Raw genomic sequence first — 25898 nt, forward strand, 5'->3', positions numbered from 1 at the left:
TATTCAGCTGAAAGAGAAAAAAAAACTACACCAAAACCCCAGAGACCAAACATTTGCTGGTAAATGCAATGAAACAGGTATGAAGAGGTGGTTGTGTTCAGAGTTTTAAAGACCAAATTACCTTCCCAGCAAAGGGCCACAAAGTGAGGTTTCCATCCCACCGGCAGCTGCTTTCTGCTGATGTCAGTGGCTTTTCTGTGAAATAATGGGGCAATTATCCCTTGTTGACCACGGGAGTGATTGTAGGAAACAAGAGAAGCATGAGTTGGTCAGGGCATACTGGCACAGCAGCAGAGCATCACCCACCAGCAGGAGGTCCAGACTGTCTCTGGGACCAGAAACTTGAATTTTAGTTCTATTTTTTCCCTTGCAAATAATGCCCCCAGCTGCTCTGACTGTGGCTGTTGAAACCCATTCAGTCCCACGCAATAGCTCTGACCTGTGCAAAATGAGCAAGGAGGTCCTCGGGCTGGGCTGGGCTGGGCTGGGCTGGTGGAGGCAGTGGCTGTCCCTGTGCTGTGGAGCAGGAGCTGCCAACTCTGCCTCTCCCGGCCCCAAAGGGCAGCCCAGTGTGGGAGATGCAGCAGCGCAGATGGGCTGAGCTGCAGGAGGGAACAGAGCACTTCCCCACATTGCCCCTCCAGTGCCTGAGCTTCTGAGGCTAATGAAGCTTTGAGGGATAATGTGAATTGCTGCATAAATTGATATCCTTTGCTAATTGCATCAGCATTTTGCTTTGATGAAAGCCTACTACAAGGTGCCAAGAAACTAATAACATACAACATCAATTGCTATTTTATGAAAAACAAATGCTGATGATTGATTGAATGTCTGATGATTCATGGAGCTGTGAGTTGGGTCACCAGGAGATGTCTTTAAAGGTTCAGTGGAAGAGTATTTCAACATGGTAAAGGATCATCCCTTTAAAAAAAATAATCAAACCCCAAACATTGTCAGAACATCATTCAGGCTACTAAGATGGAGGTCACCTTGTTCTGCTTGCTGAGATGAGACTTATCACTTACAAGTTGCTTCAATCCTCTCTTGCTTTTTCCTCTCCTTGACCATCAGCCAGTCATCTTATCCCAGTTGCAGAAAATCAGGTGGTCAGAAACACTGTTGATGGTCTTCAGAGCCAAACTGCTCCCAGGACAGGGTTGCTGGGAATGCCTCACAAGCATTTTCATGGCCAAATTGGGTTGAGGCAGATTGTTTCTTTTTAGCTTGGGGCCTGACAGAAGCAAAAGCCCCGGTTTTCTTGCATGGTGCTGCCAAGCACCCCTGTGTCAGATGGTTGATGGCAAACAAATTGTTATTACCTGGCAGTTGGTAGGAAATAGAAACTCACTCACTTATCTAAGGACATAAAAAAGAGCTTGGTGAAGTGAGGCCATTCCCAGAGCTGGGGACTGCATCCTGCACTGCCATGACCTCCTTTGCTGCTGGCTGCCAACTTGTTACCCCTGTTTTGTACACTTCCACCTTGCCCTTGCTGCAACCTCCTGTTACTGCTGTGGTGTAGACAAATGCATTTCATACCTACAACTTGTGTGCTCCAGTGAGATCCCTCTGGTCCATCCCCACTACCCGCTCCAGAGATGTTTGCAGGAGCAGCAGGGTCACAGGAAAGCTGAGAGCTGGTTTTGCTTTCCTGATGAGGGAAAGTCCAATAAGGATTCAACACCCTTATTTTCTTAGGCATAGTCTGTTGTGGGAACTGTTGGTGATGGTGAGGAAGAGTTGGCTGTCCAGTGGCATAGGAGACAGTGCAGGTGTTCACTCAGCCAGCAGTGCAGGAACAAACCAGACACCCCAAGAGATGCTGCAAACATGTAACTTCTGTAAATTGTGGCCAAAAGGGATTGCATGAAGTGTGAGAAAGTTTGAATGAACGGAGAGTGGGAATGAGCCCAAAGATGCAGAGCCATGGGATGGCATTTTGGGGATGTGCACACACCCACCTTCTCTTGGGAGCCAGAGGTTAAAACATGTGCCAGTGCTCTGCAAAGTGCACCCAACTTGCATAAAAGCATCGCTTGTGTTTGAATGAAGCAAGACTGAATAAATCCACTGAAGCCACAAAGGGAACCACGGAGAGATGCCCACCAGGTTTCCTCACGCTTCAGCTCCTGGCTCCACTGGTTCACCTGCATGACTTTTATTCCCAGGTATTCCTCTCTTCATTGGTACCAAGCATGTTACTGAAAAGCCTTATTGAAAAATATGGAAATGTCTACAGGAAAAGACATTGCTCTGAGAGCAAATAATTTCAAGCTGTTCTAATTTATTTCTGAGATAGACCTGCAGTATGCACTGATCTGTCTGTATCCTCAGAGGACTTTTGATGCTGTGCCTGTGACATTCCTTTAAAACAGTAGAGGAAATACAGGCTAGAAAGATTTACACCAAAGTGGATGTGTTGAAACAGAAAGGCTGTTCACAAAGAGCAGCAAGAAAAGGTCCAATCACCACAGTGCTTTAGAGGCAAAGATTGTTGAGTCTTGTTATGCATCACAAGGGAGGGGGAGAAAGAAACCCAGAGGAAAAATGACAAAAATAATTCAACCTTTCTTACAAAATCCCTTATCAGAAACTGCTCTTATCTAGAACAGGGTTTGTTTAGTCCATGAGGAAGACAGCTGAGCAAGGGCAAAAACTTTTTGGCTGAGGTGACTGGGGGTGGCTGATGTGGAGCAGGAGGGAGCTGGCATGGATGGGTAGGAGGTGCAGGGGTGAAACAGCTCACTGCCCTCTCATGTCAGCACTGGGATTTGGTGTTGCAATGTGCAGAATTTCTTTAATTCTCCCACATTGTGCCCGTGGGTTCTCCTTGAGTCTGCCCTAGTGCAGGAGGTGGGAGCCCATCTGCTCTTCCCATCCCATATCCTCCATCCCTGCAACTCTCATCATCTCAGCTCTGAATCCCTGAAAACCACCCAGGGAAAATTTATGGCTGTTTTATCCAGGTGCTCAGGCCATGGTTGTACTGGAAGAACTCAGTTCTCACTTGTATAAAGGATTGGCTGATTAAATGAAGTGTATTTGAAGGCTCTGTGGTCCTGGGCAGTAGTGTCTAAATCACACTGAGAAGTGCCATGAAGTTCTGCCAACGTGAAGAATTTGCCCTTGTTTAACCTGACTCCACTTTTCACATTAATTTAGCTAAATGAATGCAAGTCTCAGTGTATTGGGTGAGTGGCTTATTTTAATTAATCAGTTCCAAGTCAAATGAAATAACTAGGAAAAAGACACTAAAACTGATACAAATGCATCTGTATAGGAATTTCCTGATTAACTAAATGGGGTTTAAGTCATGCTTTTTATTTAAAAGGATGCAATTTTTATGTGCAAACATTTGGATCATTTAAGTAATCTTTAAAATTTCACTGTAAAACCTTAAAAAATAACTAAGTCATCAGAGAAGAAAGCAGGAAAGATGTATGAGAAATCCAGAATGTTATTTTCATTGTTCAGTTGGTTTAGTCCCTGGGTTTCCCTGTTCCTGTTGGTCCTGCAAGCTGGGGCACTGTGGAGCTGCACAAGGTACGTGAGGAAGGAGCTGAAATCTGGTCTTCAGCTTCTCTTTTCCTCCACATTTCAGCTTTCTCTTGCTTTTCAAACACTGTGATGAAAGCAGTGGCACTGCTGGGTTTGGTCCAGCTGGGTTTGGTCCAGCTGGGGTGGGCATGAGACTGATGTAACACTGAGGTACCATTTCAGTGTGGGCGCTTTGTGCCACAGGGATGCAATTCCCAAATGAAACCCAGTCCTTGTTCCCCCACAGCTAATTATGGAGCTCTTATGAATTTTAGGGTTTGTTGTTCTTTTTTTGAACTGAGCCAAAGGAAGTGTGCAGGGATGGATGATAATTGCTAACAGCATCATTCATAACTCTTCCTCAGCTTCTTCCTCTTCCAGTTTATGCCTCAACACTTGATGTTACCCATTATGCAGAGATCAATGTGTCAAAATGAAGTAGATTTATAGTGAGGATAATTCTGCTTCTGAGCTTGAAAAAAAGAGTGTGATATTTTCACTGAGTTAATCAAAGGAATTCAAAGGGGGTTTAAATCTTTCAATTTTCTTTGGCTCATGGAGAAGATGAAAAGTGTTTGACCTCCAGTAAACCAACTGAATTCATATGGTGGCTCTGTAGATAAATAAATTGTCCACCCAGACAGAATATTGATTACTTAGGTACTATTTGCTGAATCACAAATAGGTACATCAAATGCAACAGCAAGAAAGTATCAAAACCCACATCAGGGCATCCAAAGTGTTGGGCTTAATGCAAATAGACAAGCTAAAGAAGTGGTGTTAATTAATTCACAAGGCTGAGAAATGGCAAGGTGCATTGCTCCACTGTGCTACTCATGGAGGCAGCAGGTCCTCTGCACCTCCCCAGCACCCATCACTCACTCTGGCACTTGCTTTAGGGGAGCAAGTTGCTGAAATTTGGCCCCCAAATTCTTTGTCATTCACCTGGCACTGACACCTGGCCTTTGGCTGGGTGATGTACCAGAGAAGGAATTACCCGTCTGTGCCATTTGCAGTTGTGTTTTTGAAGTGTTGGTTGTGAACCAGAGTTCACAGAGTGAGGTGACCACCTCCTGAGGTTTCTGGTGATGTTGGCAGTGCCATTGCTTGGGACAGAGTCCACTCCACTGGTGGCCACTCTCACCTGATGGTGTGATCAGTGTATGGAGAGGATCCATCACCTCTTGTTAGACATAAGGAATAAAAAGGCAAATTTTTTTCACTTCTTAAGAAAGCAGGGCCCTGGAAGGACACACCTGCCTGATCAAAAAAAAAAAAAAAGGAAAATAAAAAAGGAGGAAACAAAAAGGAAAAGATAAAAAAGGTAAATCTCAGTGCCCAGATCTGAGGACTTTGAGTAATGTCTGAGTTCTGAGCAGAGACCCTGTGACTGACTCTGTGAGGGGTTATCACAGGTTGGAGCTGTGGGCAGAGGGTAAAGAATCACCCTCCCTGCCTGGCAGGGGGATCTTTTATGTGCTGAGCAAGGGGGTGTGGGAAGAAAGAAAAGAGGGTTAAGGGAAATAGAGGTGCACTTCTTTTTGTCTTCCTTATGGAAGTGAGTTCTGACCAGTCCTGCTGGGTATTACACAAGTTTTACTATCAAAACCAACTGAAGATATTTTGTCAGAGAGGATAATTTGAAATTTAAATGAACTTCTTAGTCCTAAAAGAGGGATATTTCCTTCTTTCCTAAAGAGAGCTGTGAAGTGGAGGATAACCTGCATCAACTCCATAAAGAGTAGCAGGATTCAAAGAGACAAAGCTACAGATATTCTTTCATGAAGGAATTAAAATAAGAAACTTGGGTTCCTTTTATGTTTACACAAGAAGTCACCATTAGATACATTTTCTGCTTCACCTTCTTCCCTACAGAAAATAATAAACTGCAATTAATTCCAAGTGTAGCAGCACTGCTGGAAGAAGTGATCATAAACCAAACCTCAGACTAATAACCTGGGTAGTAATATTTCTAACTTGAGAGAATTTTGGACTTGTCATCTTTGGCTGAAGGTCCAAGCCAGGCATATTTTCTTTTGTATTAAATATATTACGTGTCATGAGGCAAAAATTAAAATAACCCTGGATTGAATTTAAAAGGCTGTCTTGAGACAGAGCTGTAAGTCTGTTTTATTTGACTTTCCTTGGAAAACAGTGAGCTTTAGATTGAAAGAATCTGTGCTGTAGGAGGCCCGGAATGATCCTTTCAGCACACGTGGGTATCTCCAGTAGTTACTGATGTGGGATATAAACCTTTAGCTCTGAGCAGAAAAATGGGATGTATCTGGGGCTGATGGGGGTGGGGACACTTTCATCTTGCTGTGGAATATATTCAGAGAGATCCCTATTTACAGTAATTTATGCCTTTCAAGGCTTATCCAAAGCCAGACAGTCTCACAGGGATCTGCATGAACTGTGGTCGATATCTCAGCTCCTTTTGAAGGGCTTTTATGTTGTTGGGCTTTGGTGGAAGTGAGGGGCATGGACTTGCACAAACATCTCAGACCCAAAGATGCAGAACAACAGGACAAGGATGAGCTGGATGCCCTGGGTTAGGCCTTGTGATGGTATTTGACCAGTGGGGCAGGATTATGAAGATAACTGTGTTAAAAAAAAACTCAACAGGTGGGGATCAGGGTTTTAAAGAAAAACCCCAAAGAATCCTGTTGAATTCAGTATCTTAATATCTTAAAAACCAGCCCACAGGTTCAATGTCTAATGGACAGACACCTGAAGTAGCCCCAGTTCCTCAGTGTTAGGGGAGGGGGAGATCATCACCAAAAGCAAAAATGGATTTTTATGCTGGCACAGGTGTGGAAGTTGGATCAGGCTCCAGCGCTGCCAAAATCCCACCTCTACCTGGGGCTGCCTTTACATGATTTTGTGCCTGTGAGGTGAGAGATAAAATGGATCCTCCTGTGGTTACAAATCCAGTGTCTAATCCTTATCCCCCAGATTAAGAAGGGTGTGGTTACAGGTTAATGATTAACAGTGACGGTCAATGGAAATAAATGTGTCAGCTGAGCTGATCATGGAGCCCTTTGTTTTCTGAAGGCTTCACACATTTTGGAGACAGAGAAATTCCCAAAAGTGGCTTTACTGATTTGTCTGTACTTGGAGCCATTTGGTCCATCTCATCCCCGAATCTTCCCTTGTCCACTTTACTGCCCAGTTGATGCTGTTCTCCATTAGCTGCTTCTCTCCAGGCAGGATGACCAAGTGGGGGGGGGGGGATAACTTTACAGATAGCAAGGTTGGATAATTAAACAGGGATCTCATAAATTCCTTAACAAAAGTCAGTTTTAGCCTGATGCTTAGCAGAAAAACTCAGTTTTTAAAATATGAAACTATCTGCCATCAAATACAAAAGTCATACCATGTGTACAGGTGTTCTGTGTAAATCCTCTCAGAGATGGGACAAAAAAAGCAGGAGTCTGGGTCACTTCTCCCTTCTCTGAGCCCTGTGTTCATTGTAATAGGTGGGTATCTTTTTATTATTAATGCTTATTTTCCTCTTATTTTCTTCTGATCCCCTCTTGGGCATAGACTAGCAAGCAAGTTAAATCCTGGTGACATCTAGTGGCTGCTGGGAACTGGCTGTGGCATTAGAGGGGAGAATGCCTTCACTGCACATCTAAGCATTTTGTGCACAAAACAGAGATGGAAACGTTGAGCCTTTCAGGACCAACAGACTTCCACAACCTGAATTTAGAGACACCCTCCATCTCATTCAATATTGCTGCAATTCTTTGAATGGTGCAGCTGTCCAAGCAGTCCTGCCCCATGTTCCTGGTCATACCCAGCACCTGTGATGCTTTGGAGACACCAAAAATAGGTGATGTCACCAAAGTGGCTTTTTGTACCCCAAACCTTGCTTTCCTTTAGAACAGCCCCCCACCTCCCACTGCCTGGCTCTGTGTGGATGATGGTCTCACAGACTGGCTGTGTGCTCACACTTTCTACAGGAAGATTAGTTTGCAGATGTCTAGTCAGAGAAATTGAGGCCAATTACAGAAATATTTTGCGAGGAACATAATGTATTAATTACCAAATCCAAAAGGAAATTCCCTGTGAGCTGGAAGATTTGGGGCGAGTGCTACAACACAGGCAGATTTCATGCCAAGTAGAACTGAGACAAGGAACAGGGATGTGATTTGAGTTTAAAGACACAGTTTGGGCAGCCTGCAAGAAGAGATTTCTGCCAATGTGTATCAGCAGTATGTAAATAAGTATGGCTGAGAAAAGGTCTGAAAAAACCACTGCAGGAAGGAAGCAACACCTCTGTGTTCGAGGGCTTGTGACAGCTGTTTCCCCAGGGCAGGCTTGGGGAAGGGTTCCCCTCACTAAGCCTGAGCACAGATCCCACCTTGGTCTTGCCCTTTGCTCTATGCCTTGAATGGGGAAACATTTTGACTGTTGTAGTGGTAAGTGAAATTGGATTTGGGTTCTGCTGGAACAAATCAGCAGTGATTTCAGAGTGACTGCTCCAGGGACAAAGCTGTGTTTCTGCTGGGGTGCTCTCCATCCCTCAGCATGAAACCACAGCCTGTCCTTAGCTGGTCATTGCCTCACCCAGCCAGCATTTGCCAGGTTGAAACATGGAACAAGCACACACAGAGAACCAGTGTCAATGAAATGTGGTGAGACAAAGACATACCAGAGGTGTGTGTCCAGGCAGGTCATTCCTTTCCACACACCATCTGGCTCTGCAGTCCCACATCTCCATGTGCTCCCGTGGCATCCAGCTGGCTTGGCTGAGGGTCCCTGGCAGCTGGGCAGCAGCTCACACGTGTCCTGCACTCATGGGTTGCTGGGGCAGTTTGAAAGAGAGAACATTTGGGAAATTATAAGGGAAACTGAGGCTTGTGATGCTGCAGTTGGCAGGTTTCAGCACGGCCAGTCAGCACAACATGTGGTCCAGCTCTTAATGGGGCTGGCCCATTATGTATAATTCATAAAGAAATGAGAGCTGCAATTATTATGTGTTTGCACAGCAATATGCCTGTAATTACTGAATATATTTATACCCATTACAGCTCAGTACAGAGAGAAGTGAACCCCTTCCCCCCTCTGGCTGGGCTGCTCCCAGTCATGTCCAGCACCCTCAGCATAGTCAGGGCTCAGAGCACCAGCACCCATCTAGGAGGCAAAAGCAAGTAGTCTTCTTTTCAACAAGAACCCAGGTTAGAAGGGATGCTTGGGTACCATTCAGACAGCAGAGAGGCTCTGTGGGAATACAAGAACCCTACAAATAAAGAGGTGAAAAGAAAATTCCTGAAGAACTCAGGCTGCAGAGGTGGGAATGCAGCACATCCAAGGCAGCAGCAGATGTGGTTGGAAAAGGCTTTTTTCCCACCTTTCCCTGGCTCAGCACTGCATGGCAGGAGTGGTACCTCCTGCTGGGAACTTGTATCCTTCTTCTGCTGCAAAGCCAGTGAAAATGGGACGTGCTGGAGGAGAGCAGTGTGGCCTCATCCCCAGCACAGTCAGCCTTGTCTGTGCAGAACACTTTGATAAGTGAGATCTGTTTATGGGGAGTATTATATCACTCAAGGCCACTTGCATAAAGTGCCAGTCAGAGTGAATTAAGGAGGCAAGATCTGACCATGAATAAAGGTTTTAAGGCTGGGGATTCACTTTCATTTATGAACACCTAATGTTATTTTTGCATTTAAGTCCAATTTTCAAAATGGAGTTGAGAGCAAGGCTCCCTGGAAGCCCTCACCTCAGGGCTTGTCTGCAGGAGGAACTCTACCCACATTTCTCCTGTAGTGAAAATATAAGTGAATTAAAATAAATCCAATTATGGCCACATTTTCTCTGATGGAGTGCATCCACACAGGCTCACCATCTGCTTTCACTAATCTGTGCTACCAATTCATAGCCCTGTATTGTTCAAGTCAGTCTTCTGGGATATTTCTGGGTAAACAAAGATTAAATCTGTTCAAAAATATGATTTACAGTAATGTTTATATAAGGTTGTTCCACATAACTTTAGTCTTGTTTTGAACTGTTTTCCATGTAATATTAATCTGTTTTCCAACTGAGGGAATGAAATGTGTGCTAACTCTTAATATGCAATCCCTCACTTTGGATTGACACCAGTTTAATGTTGGGTTTTGTTGAAAGGTCTCCTGATTGAGTTGAATTACGTTGAAGTAAGTCAATGACCTGGAGAGACATTCTTTGTGTAGGGAGTTGCCCATGTTTAAATGGGGCTTAAAGTTGTCACATCTGTAATTGAACTCTTTCAACACATTTTATATATGCACAATCAGGCTCCAAGGTAATTTATGGCCCTTCAAAAGAAATAAGAAAATTAATTCAATTCCTGCTATATGTATATGAACAGATCCAGTGAGGTGTTTTCATCAGCTTTAGTCCTTTGGTTTCTCTGTCCCTCCTTGCCTTTTTTACCAGTTAACAAGGACTTCTGTCTACTGGACAGTAATCTAACACAGATGTGGTTGTAATGTTCTAACAAGGTTCCAAGTCATGCTTGAGGGTCAGCAGCACAATCCTAACATTTGTCTAAATTTAGTGGCAAACTTTAAATGGGCTCTTTATCTTCTAATTTGTCTGTTGCTGTTACTCCTCAGACAAAATGTGGAGTGTGCAGTTGGGTGAGGAGAGTTTGTAAAGCGAGAACTGTGTCACTTCAGCTAATTAACAGAATTCAACAGAAATTTAGGACTTTTTATGCTGTGGCTGAGACAGAAGACAAAAGGTGTTTGACAGCATAGGAACCAACAAGTCTCCTCTGGTGGCTCCACAGAAAAAAAATTGCTTGTCCATAAGATTGTTGCTCATATAAGTTCTCTTTAATGAATCCTAAACAGAAAGGCTCATCAAAAGCGAGGTGGTGTTGGTACCAGAATGTGAAGCATTAAAGCAGCAATGTCAGGGTTAATAGAGGTGGACAGGCTGTATAATCTGGGTGAAAGTAGCACACCAGAGGGTGCCTTTATTTGTGGCATTACACCCTGCACACATGGCCCAACTCTTGCTGCAGGAGTAGCAGCACCCTGAGCCTTTAAAACCTGCTGTCACCAGATCAGATGCCAAAGCCAAAGTGGATGAGTTCAAAGGGAAATATGTTGTTACAGACATTTCAATTGGCTTCTACTGAGTGCACATCACCCCAACGCCCCTCTTGTCATCGTGGCTCATGAAATTGCTTCACAGCAAAGCCATTTTTCTGGCTGCAAAGCTCCCCAGGACGTGGCCAGGCCCTGCCACCCATCCCTTGCCACTGCAGGGACATGGAGACAGTCGTGCCCCTTGGTCCTTTCTCCCTGCTCACCAAAAGATGCCAGCAAAGAGCTTTGGTTCCTTGGGCTCAGCTGCCAGCGCTGCACACCCGAGAACTGACTTTTCTTGACAATCTGATTTTGGCACATTCCCCAGTGGGACTGGAGTACAGAGTGAAGTCTTATTCTTGCTGATCTGGATAATGTCATCAGATGGAGACAAGTGATTTTTAAGCAGGCATTTCCACTCATTTCAGTGGTGCCTATTTTCCAATTAAACAAAAAAAAATAGAATAAATCCCATGTGTGCCTGTGCAGGAGTGTGGTCTGTAATATTTAAATTGCCTTATCCCAAAGGCTGAGTACAACAGAGAAATCAACAATTCAGGAAATAGGGAGTGCTGATTTGAGTTGGCCTTGAAGAAATACATCCTGTAAAATCTTTTAAGGCAAGGGAAAGAGGCAAGATACTTCTATAGAATTTTCTGAGTTCTAAAACCTGTGGGAATAACTGAAGTTACAGTAGGAATGGGATGACTGGATGAAAAGGAAGGAGATGGGACTGCTTAGATGACAGTGAAGGAATGTGGGCTATGTGTTTGGGAGAGAAGTGGGCTAATTATTAGGAAAAGACAACAAGATTTTAAGGGCATTTGGTCATTAAACCTACAGGGAAATCTGCAGAAGAACCTCATGGATGTGCCAGCCCTGGTGAACCTCACACAGCCAGAGCACTGCAGGGCTGCACACCCAATTTGCTGCAGGCACATACCCGAGGGATTCCATAATTCAGCATAAAATCAACAAGATTTCATGTGCTGAGCTGAAACCTGTGTGTTCAACCTGTCCTTCCCTCCCACCCCAGGAAACCCTCTTGTTGGGACAGCAGCTGGGTAGTTTTCTGATCACTAATAGATTCTTCAATAGGATTTTAAAGCAAACTTGCTAGAGCTCAGCAGCCAGGTCAGTTCAGTAGGACTGGAGACAGAGTAAAATTACAGTGACATCTAGTGATCACTAATATTACACAAAGGGTCTTGCAGCAGAAAAAATAAACATGTATTATTAGTCAGTATTTTCGACACGTAGCACAAACCCCCAGATCATTAATGGAGACAAAGGAAAGAGGTGGGCTACAAATGACAGTAGATTATGTGAATGAAAGTGCTGCAGGGCTGGCAGAGAGCAAAGTGATGGTGCTGTGGAAGGGTTGGGGGTGGATTTCCACAGGGATCTTTCCTAGGTCTGCATTTCCCACAGTTTCAGCAGAGTTTGCTGATGGTACTAAATTGCAGCACATTCATAGAAAAGAAACTCGATGTTTTGAAGACTGGGAATAGAAATAATAAAATGATGTGCAGCTCCAAAAGTATGTGCTGGTCCCCAGGGAGGGAAGAGCCAAATGAAACCTGTTCATGGCTGGAATATGTGGTGTGGCAGCAGCTCTGCCTCAGCACTGGACAGACACTAAGGAAAAATCAAACAAAGAGGGAATACCAGCTGGGCATCAGTGCTATGATTCAGGTTTGCATCTTGAACCAAAATGGGGTTTGGGTTTGTACTTGGCAGCAATAGGAACTCACTGTTTTTGTGATGTTGATTGAGTATTTCCTACTTCAGGTCACTGATTGACTGATGACAGTTTAAAAATTTTTTTTTTCTTTTGGTTCTGAGTATCAGTCTGGCCACAGTCACGTCCACTTAGCCAGTCTGGGCTGCCAGTCAGCTGTCCTGCCTAAGTACTTTTAGATATGAGTAAATTGTACATTAATGAGCAAAGCATTTGGAGAGACTCTTTCTTCGAGGAGGATGGGGCAGGATGTTCCCTATTTATATCTTCATTGTGCAGTGATGAAAACCAAGTCAGATGTGTTAGCTGGAGTAACAACAGAGAGAACTGATGCAGCTGGTGAATTGATTTTGGGGATTTAAACAGAGTATCACTGTGGCCATATATATATACAGGCAAATTTTTGTATGATGAAACATTCAGGAGCTGCTTTGACAAAAGTTGAGGAAGCTCTCAGCCAATTTCCAAGCCCTTCCCTTGAGTCCCCAGCAGCCAGGCAGGTTTAGTCCCTCAATTATTAGCTGAAAGTAGAATATCCATTCCCACTGTCTAATTTCAGATGCCGCTGGAGAATTTCCCTCAGATAGATGCAGGAGGGGAGAGACAGATGCAGACACATCAGAGGCTGTGGCTGCCTCTGACTCTGTGAGCAACAACCACAGAATGGGAGTTCATTAAAAATTGTAGCCCAAATCAACTACTGAGTTTCTATGATTAGGTACTTGATTTTCTGCAGGGAAGAAATGTGCAGTGGGACTTCAGGTGATGCATTTCAGTAGGTTGATACAACGGTATCTGGAAAATTATTAGCTAAGCTGACATAGGAATTAGAAGAATAATTGCAAATTGAGTAAAGACCTGGCAAAGACAGATGAGGGGACCGGTTATTGCTTTGCTGAGGTTCCTTAGTGCTCTCATGGATGATGAAAGGGGTGGGGTTCACTTTCTGAGGGATTCACAGACCTGCTCACAACATCTTCCCTGCAGGGCTGGGCAGCACCTGGTGCCCCTCGAGAAAGCTGGAAAGGGAAAAATAAGGACATTGCAACTGCTTTGCTGAGTCCTGCTATGTCTCAGAAATTTCCCAAAGGGTTTGCACAGCTCTGATATTTCAACAGAAAGCTTTCCTGAGTTGAAGGCACTTTCCTTCATCACCATCCAGGTTTAGGGTCCCAGACAAAACTGCATCTGTCAACACCGTGTTTGACTCCACTGGATCTGTGCTGGGAGGAGCTGTGCTGGAACACGAGGGGCAGCACCCAATGCTGGCTGAGCTCCCAGCACAACTGCTGAGAAAGCAATTAAAAATATCATTACTGTGAACTGACAAATCTACTGTTAGATTTGGGCTCAGAGGGACTTCACGGTGTGTGGCTGAACCAGAGGCTTTTCTCCATGACAAGTCTATTTATTTTGAATAGAGGAACAGAAGAGATGTGTCTCCAGATACTTAAAAAGTAGGTGGTTACTTTTCAAGGACAATTTGACCAGAATTTCATACTACGGCTTCTATTAAATAAAGGTTTGGAAGGTGGATGACAATCTTGCAGCCTGACAGCATCCTCAGCATCTGCCTGTGAGGGAACACTGAACTGAGTGTAGCATCAATTTGCAAAGGTTTGATGAGGAAAAGAAAGTACTGTTGCCATTGCATGGAAATTACTTGCCTTTTACATTATGGGAAGAAAATGCCCAGGGCTGATGTCAATTTAATCAGGTTCATCATTTCACAGCAAAGGCCATTCTTGTGTTCATATGATCAAGGACCAAATTGCTCCTTGCTAGAAAAAAAAGTAATAATATTGTGGGTAATGTGCTAGTCAGCACAGCAGGTGTGGAGCTGGTTTTTTGGAAAGGGCTGCTCCTTGCCAAATTCCTGGATGATGATCAGGTTCAGCAACTTGAATTTTTTTTATAAGATTCACTCAGTTCCCACCTAAGCGATGCAGAAGTGGATGTGACTTGAGATCCCACCAGCTATAACAATTTACCTTGAAATTCTTTCCCCACTCTGCACTCCAGAATACGACTCCCTGCACTGACCTAATCTAAAATCTGCTCCCAGCTTTCAGTCCTTCCCACCCCCTGGAGGGCTGCATTCCTCCTTCCATCCCTCTTGGATACTGCAGTGTGCAGGGTGCCAGCCAGCAAATCCACAGGCAATTCTTCCCAGCTCCATTTGCTCCCCTCCTGCTCCAGGTGTGGATACTTCATCTCTCCTCTTTTCCATACACCTACACGTGGTGCACATTAATTTGTGCTATAAATGCCTCTGTGGACATACTGGGGAAGCAAAAAAAAACTTGTGAAAAGTGTATTTACATGTGCACAAGTCCCTGCAGTGCCACTTGGAAGTCACACCTGTGTCCCCCATGAGCACATTGCAAGAAGGAAAGCTAATAAAATACCAACAAAAATAAGTCTGGGGGAGCATTTTGAAGCCAGAGCATCTCTTTTTCTTTTCCCCAAATGCACTCCAAATTCAGCAATGGGGTTGATGTCATCACAAACATATATTATTTCTGTGATGCGTGTTAGTACATCGTAATGAAAATGTGTTTTTCCAAAGGTACAGTTGCTGATTTTCCCCTTGCTGTCACTGCAATGCTGTTTCCTACTCTTCACTAAGATAAAAGATTTCTCTCCCACCTACCTCAAAAAAAAAAAATCTGAGTAATGGGAATGACAGAACTCGTGTAATTGTTCCTGCTTTGCCTGAATTATGACTGATCCAAATTCCCATTGAAATCCATGAGAGTCTTTGCACTGCAGCAACAGTTTGGTGTTAGAGGAGTTTTTGGAGGGGCAGGCTCAAAGCCAGGCATTGCTCAGTGGCTGCAGTGGAATGAGGACAATTTAACCCTGCTGAGGATGGGGCTTGGTACTATCACTGCTCATGAATGATGACTGGTGCTGCATTTAGGCAATATGCAAAGGTTTGGGTTTTTTTAAAGCTTATAAATATTAATATATAAATATAATATATACATATAGCTCACCAAAGGAATTTCAGAGGCTGAGCAAATTCTCATCACCCCCTTGTATTCATCCACTAAGTTGGTCATTGCACTTTTTCATTAATTGGGAATATTCTATTTTGCAAAAACAATTTTTTGCATATGGTGCACAGGCAGGAATACTCAGCCCTTTCTGGGCCTGGCAGTGACAGAGACTGTTGACTTGCAAGCCCTCTTTGGTTGGCAGCTCATACCTAAAGGGGTGGAATTATGTGTGCTCAGGTCACAGGTTATTTTATGTACTGGTTTAGCACCTGTACAGAATTTTTGCAGATGATCAGCTAACAGGATGTAACAGGATGTCTTTTGCTGACTTTTGAACTTTTAGACCAACATAACATCTTTATTTTCAAATGAGGCATTTCTGTCCCAGCACAGAATGCATTGCCCTGCAATTACACAGGAGCTATCCATGAGTGCTGGATAATAAAGGTGAAAATGTGGCAAAATTAAAGAATTTTAAGCAGTATTTCCCCACAGACCATCTGCTTTGTTTGCAGGCTCTGCTATGGTTGTCCACTTTCCCTGGCTGCAGCTTGGTAACAGCACTTCAGCCCTAAATTTTTCAAATTTTTCAAATTTTTGTCTTTGGAAAATGTTGGGTGGGCTTTTGACAGTGTGATGGACAGTCCTCATCAAGATGGGTGAGATGAAACTGTATCAGGGTCCAGCCAGCAAAGGTGATGCCTCCATTACACATTACACTTGTCTTAGGCAATGACATGATGGTCATTATTAACTGGTTAATCATGGGAGCATTTGCACCATCTTACTCTCCTTGTCTTCTTCATCCTCCTTTTCAGTGCTCTCCAACACTTTGTCTCCAAATGCCATTCCTGCTGTGGGTTGGAGCCTCCCCAGCCACTTGCCAGCCCTGCAGACCCAGCTCCTGGTATGCTCAGCATGACTTTGCTCTCCAACCTGCAGAACTTTCTCCTCAGTGTTTTCACTGTTTGACAACACTGCTGGCATCTCCAGGAGAGGAGGCCCACGAGATGGAAACAGGAAGGACAAGTTGAGGGTATGATTATTTCTTGTGAAATAGATGCAACTTCCTCTTCTTCCTAACAGGCAGGAATATGGGCATGTTTTTCATCCAAGCACTTACTTAAAATGTTGTATTTTTTTCCTTCAAAACTTGTATGAAATAAAGCCATTCATGCAGAAAAGCAGATTGTTCCCCTTGTAATGGAATTTAACTGAATTACGACCATTTACATGTAAGAGATTTGTGCTGAAACCCTCAGGGCTGGAAGGACCTGCAGACCAACATGGTCTCCTTGCTCTGCATTAACAGCCTTGGATTTGGCTTATGTGAAAAACTTCATATTGGCAGGGTAAGACAAGCAGAGGAGATAAATCTTGATACCTCCCAGCTCTCAGAAAGATGACTCAGATAGGGGAAACACTAAAATTGAGATTTGGTCCCTTCACTAAGAAAAAGCCAAGAGATGTCCTGCAGAGCTACTCCCTTCTCTAGTCCCATGGGCAAAAGTGGCTCATCCTTTGGCCAGTGTGCTGGACATCAACCAACTGCATGTGGTGGATGCAGAAGGATTTGTAGCCACAGCTTTATGATATCTAGAATTAAATAAGGAAGACAATGAATACTCTGCATGAGGGAGTTCTGCCATGACAAATTTGTTTATAAGTGTGACTATTATTTTCCAGTCTTGGATTAGGGCAGCCTACATCTATTAAATTCCCTTTGGAAATGAAAGGCACGAGCCAGCCACTTGGCTCAGAGTGTGCAGTGTTTCCTTTTCCAGGAGCTCAGAGCTCAGTAGGATCTGACCTTGTACAAGAATAATTCCATTTAAAACAGCTCAGTTGCTTTATTACTTTAAAAGTCTCTCTTTTTTTCCTTCCCCTCAAAACCAGATAGTTAAATAGTTAATGTATATTAAGCATTTTGGTTATGATGAGATCTAATATATAATATACCTTGCTTTATTACACAGTGTGCCAGAGAGGTGATCATAGAAGGGAGCAGACACTTGACTTACCCCAAACAGAGCACCTCATGCTTTTATTTCCCCAGGCACATATTGCAGGATATAATACTCTGTTAAAGCAGGGAGGGAAGGATATTTGATGAGGCCTCTCAGGAGAGTTAGGATGAGAGAAGGATTTCTGTAATAAATTAAATGCTGCCAGCAGTTTAAATGTATAAATAAATAAAATTGAGTGCAGTTACATTGAGGAACTTCTGGAAAAAGCTCAGCCAGCTCCAGCTCCTGCCAAGGCTGGGAAATGGCATTTCTGTGTCCAGCAATGTCCTTCCCAAGGACATTCCCATTTGCACCTTCCCCCTGTGGTCTTGTTCCCCCCTGTGGCTCTTGGGGACGAGGGCAGGCAAGTCATGGCCATTATCCACAGTTGGGATTGCTCTTTATTGCCCCACCACCCCTGGAATTAGCCCTGAAAGGCAGACTCCAGCAAGGCCCTTCCTTACCTTCTGCACTCACTGAGTGAGCTTTGCCTTGTGCTGGCCTTGGGCATACCTGGGGAGGACGAGAGCTCGTGGTTTTAGTGAATTGGGGGCCAAAATGTGCAAGGATGGGAAGAAAATGGAGAGTGATGCAGGAATGATTGCATAGGGCAGTGAGCTGGGAGGAGAATTTAAAAGACATGGAAGAAAATGCTCAATATCAGCTGTGTTTGAAGGAGAGTAGTTGAGAAAAGCTGAGTATCAAAATAGTAGGGGAAAAGGGTTTTCTCCTACTTAATTGTGACTTAATGGGACCCCAAAATTACCTGGAACAGATCCGCAGGCACTCCACAGGTTTGCCTGAGGGAGCACAGCAAGTGTGCACTTCTGGCACCATCTGTGGTCCCCACTGACTCTGGGAAGGAGCACGGCCAGGTCTGCTCACACACCACACAGTGATGGGTCCAAGGGCATCTTTCAGTACAACTCCCACCAGCACTGTGGTCTGGCTGCTCTGCTTTTGGCTTCTCTCTGTTAAAACAAGGGGCTTGGAGATTGTGGGACGAGAAGGGATTATTCCATGTACAGCATCTGCCTGAGGGAGCCTGGCAAGGGCAGGTTATCCATTCCTTTCTGTGACTCTTGGCTTGGGAATTGGTTCTTGCTTGTGGGGTCAAACACCAGTCCCTGATGGGATGATAAAGAGCCAAATTTTGATATGGGACTGGAGCTGTGTAATGGGTTACCACAGACATCTCTGTTTCATCTGATTTATTATCTCTGTTAATTATCCCAATAAATCAGTGTTTGAATGAAACTTGCCATTGATACTGAATGTGAAGGACTGGAATTACTTTTGGAGAGCTAGCAGGAAACAAATCCAGGTGTATATGTCAGAGAATCAGTCAGACTAATCTTGGCAAAATGCAAGCAAAGTAGGTGGATACAAAAGTGATATTAAATACAGCGAGAAGGTGGAGCTCCCTGTGTGTTAGCACTTCATAGTCATCACTTTGCCAAGAGCATCTTCACCACCATAACACCCACAGGTGATAACTGTGGGCAAGGACTGAAGAAGACACCCTGCTGTCCCAGTGCTTTCTTACATTCTATGAAATTAGAGTAATAAAAAATACATATAAATCACAGAGAGCAAAGGCAGTGCTGGAGTTCTTGTGCTGCTGGCTGGGGCAAGGGGGTTGTAGGTGCAAGCTGGTGTGCAGAAATCTTGCTGATTTTCAGAAAACAGTGCAAAATCCTTCTCAGATTGGATGTGTGCAAGATTTCCTTCCCACATTTCCAAACAAATAGTAACCTAATACCTGGGAGAAAAAAATAAATCACCTGAGTGCATCCAGCAAGCTACTGGAACAAAAGCATACCCTTCTGGTGACAGCTGAGACAAGCGAAAAGGTGAGGCAGCCTCTGCCCTACCAGCCAGCTTTGCATGTGTGTGGAGCCACTGCTGTCGGCTTTGCTGCCTCGCTCCAGCTCTCACGCTCCACCCTTTGAGGTTGTTTTTTTTTCAGCTTTTGCAATCTGACAGAGGCGGGTGAACGCAAGTTCAGGGAAAAGACATTTCCCTGAAGAGCAGCTGGAGAGCAGTCCTAGCCCTGCCTGTGCCAGGTAGAGGACAGCCAGCCTCACCACTTGCTTTAGCCTAGAACCAGCCCCCCAAAATCCGGAGGTGTCCTGGCGCTGGTCTTGAACTGATTTTCCAGGTAAGCCTTTATCTTAACCTCCGGATCTTGGCAGCTGAACGCTCTCCAACCAGGAAGTTAAACCTGTTTGGAAACAAAACACGGCAGAAATGGTGTAAGGGCAGAGTGGGGAGAGCTCAGCTGCTCAGTGTCATAGATACTCTGCTTTATTTACTCAGTTGTCTGCCTGAAGCTACTCAGGCATTTGTGCCATCTGCCTTGTTTCAGTTAAAACAGCCTTAGCACACCTTCAAGAGATGGACAGGCAGACAGAAAAAACCCACAACAACATTTTCCCTGTAAGTAAAAGTTACTTTTGCCTGCTGTGGCAAAAGGAAAGGACGGGAGACAGAAAGGGAAAAACAGCTCATTGCTGGTGATGCTGCTTTAAAAATCACACAGCAAGAACTAAGCTTATGCCAAGTTCTCAGAAATGAATAGAGTTTAGTTCTGGGGCTTCGGGGAAAATCTTGGGAACAGCCAAAGCTGAACAAAGAGAACCCCCTGAATCTCTTGCTCTTAACCCAATAGTGGATCATTCAGGCCTGTTTGTTGGGTGTTGAGATGTGGGAGTGGCCACGATGCAACAGTTACAATTCTGTAATGCTCCTGTCCTAAAGGGTAGGAGATGTGGGGAGCCAAGCCAAGGCACTCTCTGCTTCTGCCAGGACATTACACCAAATGGGAATTTTTCATTTTCATTGCTTTGTTTATGTACTGAAAGTATCTTTGCTAAATTCCCCTATAATTTTGGGTGTGCCATTTTTCATCAGATTGAGAATATAATCCCGCTGCAACAGTTTATTTTATGGTTTTACTTGGAGTGCTGTATACAGGAACTTGAGAGCATTTTGGGACCTCTCAGGTCAATAATCTGAACAACATTGCTCCATACTTACAGATGCCTGAATTTTAGCAGTGCCTGGGGAGGAATAACAAAAGTACTTGGCTTCATCAAAATCCTATTCCTTCCAGTAAGGGTGGGAGGGCTTGAGCTGCTTTCCACCCCCAGGTTTGTGAAACAGCCTTACTCTGTCATCCTGGGGTGGGGCAATGTCTGCTCCCTTACCCAAGGGCAGCCACCCAGTGCTGAGGTGACCATGAGTAGCAGAAGGAGCAAATGCATCCCAAAAAATCATGTCAGAAAATCTGAGGTCCCCTGCAACTTGTAGTTTTGGCCCAAACCTTTGGATTCCTCCTGCTGCTGGCATGCTGGGGAGCTAAGCTGTGCTAGGGGGAAGCAGCTCACAGCAGATACAGCAAAAAAACCTCCCACAGCCTTTTCTGCCCTGAAAAAGCCTTTTGCACTCCAGGTCACATCTGCTACTGCTGACACAGAGAGCAGGAGCAGGTGAGACCAGCTCGTGCCAGGCTGCCTGAATAATGAAAGGAAATACCATGGCAGGACAGACTTGTTTCATATTTGCTTGCAGAGGAGGCTCTGGATTGCTCTGCAAGAGTGGGAGGGTTTGTTTTCTGCTTCTGCTTCGATGAGTCAAACCATGAGCAAAGCAGTTCAGATCTGGAGAGTCTCAGTTCCTATAATTTCTAGCAGGGAAACATCACTGCTACTGCTTTTGTTCCTTCCTACGGAGATTTGTAGCTTTGCTGGGCAGGAACTCTGCTGAAATGTGCTTAGCACAGCTGGAGCCTCTCATCACAGCTGTAAAAAAAGCAAATAAAAATAACATTTGTGCTCATCAGCAGCATCCCATTGGCTTCTCTCAGCACTAATACTCTGCTGCCTTTGATACACACATTAGTCCAATCCCACTCCTCTTCCATGCACCCCATTATAAGGGATGGGGAAGAGACTTCCATCACTTCTGACACAACCTATTATTTTTTCCCATCCTTCTCTCAGAAGCAGCATGGACATCAAGGAGTATTTTGCAAGAATTTCTTACCGGGGCTCCCACAATAAGCCAGACCTGAGTACTATGTCAGATATATTCCAGCACCACATCCAAGCTGTCCCTTTTGAAAACCTCAGCATCCACTGTGGGGAAAAGATTGAGTTGGACCTGGAAGAGACTTACAACAAGATAGTGAGGAAGAAACGTGGGGGTTGGTGCATGGAAAACAATTACCTTTTGTCTTGGGTCCTGAAAACTCTTGGCTATGACGTCACCCTTCTGGGAGCACGAGTTTATTTCCCGGAGTTTGAGGCCTATGCAGAGGAAATGGATCATCTGCTGCTGAAAGTGGTGCTTGATGGCAAATCCTACATTGTGGATGGCGGGTTTGGGATGTCCTACCAGCTGTGGCAGCCAATGGAGCTGATTTCAGGGAAAGATCAGCCACAGACTCCTGGGGTCTTTCGCTTCCAGGAGGAGAGCGGGATCTGGTACCTTGAGAAGGTGAAAAGGAAGCAGTTGGTTCCCAACCAAAGTGCCTCCACTTCCCATAACATGGAAGAAGAAGTTTGCCGTCGGATTTACCTCTTTACCCTTCAGCCACGAGACATCGAGGAGTTCAGGGGCTGCAATGCCCACCTGCAGACAGCGCCCGACTCGCTCTTCGTCACCAAGTCCATCTGCAGCCTGCAGACTGCCCATGGCATCCGGGCCCTAGTGGGCTGGAAACTCACTGAGATGACCTACAATTATAGGGATAATATGGATCTTGTGGAAGTCAGAATCCTTGCAGATGAAGAAATAGAAGAAACACTGAAGGAGAAATTCAATATAACACTAGACAAGAAACTTGTACCCGTCAATTCAAGCAGGTTGTCTATGTTCTAACTCACTGCCTGAATTATAATTCAATGGAGGGGCATTACAGGCAATTCCTCCCTCTCTTTCAGACAAGCATCTAAAGGTTAAGCTTTTTCTTTCCATCTACTCCAGTGTAAGGCAGAACATACTAGCACGAATCTGGAAAAGAAATGAATTTTCACAACCATTCCTGCATCAGTTTTTGATTTGAGTACAAATTATTTCTTCCTAGCTCAATCAAATCACTGTCCTTCTGTTTGTGCCTAGTGGGAAGCACACTCGGCACATTCCCTACTCCTTTCATCTCTTAAAAGCCTCTCTAAACACACCCAAAGTAGCTAAGCAGAACGATGGAACTGTATGTCTCTTTCTTTATTACCTGGTGCTGCCACCTGGGGAAAATCATACCCACCTCTTAAATGAACACTATATTATTTTGGGAATTTAATAGCCAGAAAAACAAAGACATCCTGTGCTGAGTGTGCTCCATAAGCCTGTGCTTTTTGTTCCTGCATCCACAACACCCTCCCATGGGGCAGTTGGAGGGTGTCACACCTCTGCTGCACTGTGAGAATACTTAAGGACAGACTGTTTATGGCCTAAACCCATTGACAAGAAATATTAGTGAGAATTCTGTCTTGTTTAAGACTGTACCTGATGCCTGTTCTCTTGGTGACATAACCAAAACGCAGCATTTCTCTGAACTGAAAGCATTTCCTGAGCATTTTGTTTGCTACCACCCCACAGCAGACTGCTGGGAATACATGTTCCTCTCATCACTCTGTTATTGCACATTAATTATTATGGCTGAACCCAAAAAAAAAACATGCACAGAATTATTTTTCTGAAACTTATCTGTTCCACTGAGCATGTGTTTGCAGTGATACAAATTATGTTGATATAAGGAGAAACGATGAATCTTAATCACATACCTAAAGGCTAAGATTTCTAGTTGGAGAAATTACTCAAATGTGATCACTTTGCCCATTGAGAAGATACTTGATGTTCCTTCATGTACAAATCTTGGAAGCATTGCAGCTATGCACTTATAATTCAGTAAATTATATAAGTGAATTACAATTAAATTAAAAAAAATCAAGCATTGTGTGGTAGAATTGTTCAGATGGTTTTTTCCCCCCCAAATTACAACATGTATTCCCAAAGTAAAAAAGTCATTAATCACTGCAGTTCTCCTGATTATTTTTATGTGCTAATATTTTGCAGCTAAGGCTTTTAAAACCACAATAACTCACTGAACCTTTTTTACTTGGTATGCAGTATGTGCAGCTTTATATAACCAGCAATTTATGGTTAATAAAAGCTGCTGCAATTCTGCATGTTCAAAGTGTATTTCGTAGAGACACAGTGAGGTCCCAAATCCCCAACCCCCCCGAGTCAAACTTGGCTGCAGGTGTGCAATTGTCCTTTACAGCACGAGGCTCTCTCATCCTTTAGGGAAATGAAATGTCAATGACATCTTGTAGTGGGTTGCAGAAGAAAAAGAGGATTGTTATGCTGTGGACCAGTAGTTTGCAACATAGATGGTCAGAAGAAATTGTCCCTTGTTTGTGATCTGTGTCTTTTTGTGGTCCCCACATTAGTAGAAGAGCTAAAGGAGCTAAACTTGGTGGGTTTATCCTTGCAGCAGCCTGGCAGCTGGAGGAAAGCTTTGGGATGCAGGCAAAAGTCCAGGCAGATCTTGCAAAGTTGTAGAGCAGAAGAAGATCAATGCAGAGCCAGGAAGCTCCATCCTTTGTGGGAACTGACATAGGAAACACCCAGAAGGGGCTGTGCCTGCTCCTCTCTGTGCCTGGGTGTTTCTTGCACTTTGTGCTGTTCCACAGGGTGAGGGGAGGAAGCAAAGAACCATAAACCCACAGATCTTTAAGATCAGAATAGGGATTATGTCCCTTGCCCCAGAGATTCAGCATGTGAAAGGCAATAGCAGAGAAAACCACTTTTCTTTCTGCTGACTCACACCCTGGACCGTGCCCCGGTCGCTGCCAGGGCTGCTGCCCCTCCATGGCACAGTTCAGCACTTCTGGCCTCCTGCTCAGCACACCCACAGAAGCAGATTTTATTGCTGAGCAACCAAATGAAACTTGCTGTTGGAAGGGGAAAAAAAAAAGAATAAAAAGGAGACTCTTCACCTCTGATTGCACTGGTTTGTTTTTTCCTTATCACTAACTTTGGAGGCAAATACTTAAAGGCACAGCAGGCTCAGGGAGCACAGAGTTCCCACTGCTGAAGGACAGGGCTTCTCCTGGAACCCAAGGGGATTCAAACAGCTTGGCAAATCTGACCTTCTTGCTTTGGGGGGGGCTGGTATGAGCCACGAGGAATAGCTCAGTCTGGTGTGATTAATTCAACAGTTGCCATCCCTGTAAATAAACCAGCAACTTCTTTCCTTGGATTACTCTCTATCCTAAGTCACTTCCTACAGGGATCCAGACCACATGAGTGTCTGTATCAAAATCTGTAAAATCTGTATCAAAAATTTCACTATTTCTTTGCTACTTTAGCATGGGAGCACCCATCAAGGTGCCCCAGAAACTGAAACCCCTGCATGACCTGCAGGTTTGGGATGGGTTTATAGACTATAACCACTAACAAAAGTTCCTCCTGATACCCATAATGCTATTTTGTCTTTGCACTGCTGAAGGGCCTCTGTTCTCATTCAGTTACTTGCAAGGTTACAATCTACTTGATATTATAAGCAATTTGGGGACTGGATAATTTTCAGGCAGCTTAACACAATGAATTGCATGAAAAGCTTCCTACACATATGCCAATACAAATAAACCAACAAAACCCTCAGAATATAAGATATCATAAAAGGAGAAGATAACACTGCCCCTGACAGGCAGTAAAGGCAGCCTGGACCTTTAAGAGCAGCAGTTCCCAGTGCAGCAGTTCCTGGGAACTTTGGAGCACACCAGGGTGGGAAGCCTGAGCTGACTTCCTGAGAGGTAAGAGCTGAGTGCCTGATCTTTAACTTCATCCTGAAGCCTCAGTCAGCCTGAGAGTTCAGTTTGGGAAAGCCCACCCCGTGGGTCTGCACACCCTATGATGAGCACTGCAGGCACGGTAGCAAAGCATAAATTACAGGAACACTGGGGCCAAGGGTAAGTATGTTGCATTGCAAGGGTGTTTTCCAAGTACCTCAAGTGTTTGAGAGTGGAACTAACTCCTTTATGCTGAGCCACAGGGTATGAAAAACAGCTACTGACTCACAGACTAACTTAAAATCAAACAAATAGTACAGGCATGTGCAAAAGGATCCAGCCTTGGAAGTCCCTGATGATTTTTAGCAGAGAACTGTTCCTAATATTCACCCTAATTACGGAAGGACACAGAGATCCCCAGGGACTCTTTCAGACAGGCAGAACTAATGTCTGAATCTCACTCCCCACCAAGCTGCACGAATGCTGAGTGAAGCTCAGCTGCTGCAGGAGCAGAAGCAAACAAGGCTGAACTGAGGCTTGGGATATTTGGCAACTCAGTTTTGAAACAAAACCCATCCCCTGGGTGAGGGCTTGCTCTCACTGCTGTAGCCTCATCGCTCGTACACTGGGAAGGGGGGCCAAGAAAAGAATCTGCCTTTGGGAAGGCGAGGGAGTAAACACTGATTTAGGTGGGTGCTCCCTGATGTCAACAATGTTGTAGTGCAGCTTTA

The 25898-nt window shown here is 44.4% G+C and overlaps 2 protein-coding genes across 6 annotated transcripts in view; both read left to right on the forward strand.

The window, feature by feature from the left end:
• The window catches only part of LOC139677629 (arylamine N-acetyltransferase, liver isozyme-like), a 40056-nt gene that overhangs the window by 9650 nt on the left and 4508 nt on the right, over positions 1–25898 (forward strand). Inside the window, exon 2 of one of the 5 annotated variants that reach the window (XR_011698888.1) lies at positions 16178–16395. The exons of 1 other annotated variant lie outside the window; for it this stretch is intronic. The gene's annotated coding sequence lies outside the window, so the exon portion shown is untranslated. Of the gene's footprint in view, positions 1–16177; positions 16396–19436; positions 19527–25155; positions 25192–25322; positions 25348–25898 lie in introns of those variants that run through there. 3 more of the 5 variants (XM_071567765.1, XM_071567766.1, XM_071567768.1) reach the window with 3 other exon arrangements.
• LOC139677627 (arylamine N-acetyltransferase, pineal gland isozyme NAT-3-like) lies at positions 19436–24371 on the forward strand. Its single transcript, XM_071567764.1, has 2 exons — positions 19436–19526; positions 21370–24371. Exon 2 carries the CDS (start codon positions 21377–21379, stop codon positions 22247–22249), a length of 873 nt encoding a protein of 290 aa, XP_071423865.1. The 5' UTR covers positions 19436–19526; positions 21370–21376; the 3' UTR covers positions 22250–24371.

This window comes from Pithys albifrons, chromosome 12 (genome assembly GCF_047495875.1).
Source record: "Pithys albifrons albifrons isolate INPA30051 chromosome 12, PitAlb_v1, whole genome shotgun sequence".
Classification (NCBI taxonomy): domain Eukaryota; kingdom Metazoa; phylum Chordata; class Aves; order Passeriformes; family Thamnophilidae; genus Pithys; species Pithys albifrons.

Excerpts from the sequence above, each read along its gene's own strand:
- LOC139677627 (XM_071567764.1), top strand. The coding sequence starts at position 21,377 with ATGGACATCAAGGAGTATTTTGCAAGAATTTCTTACCGGGGCTCCCAC.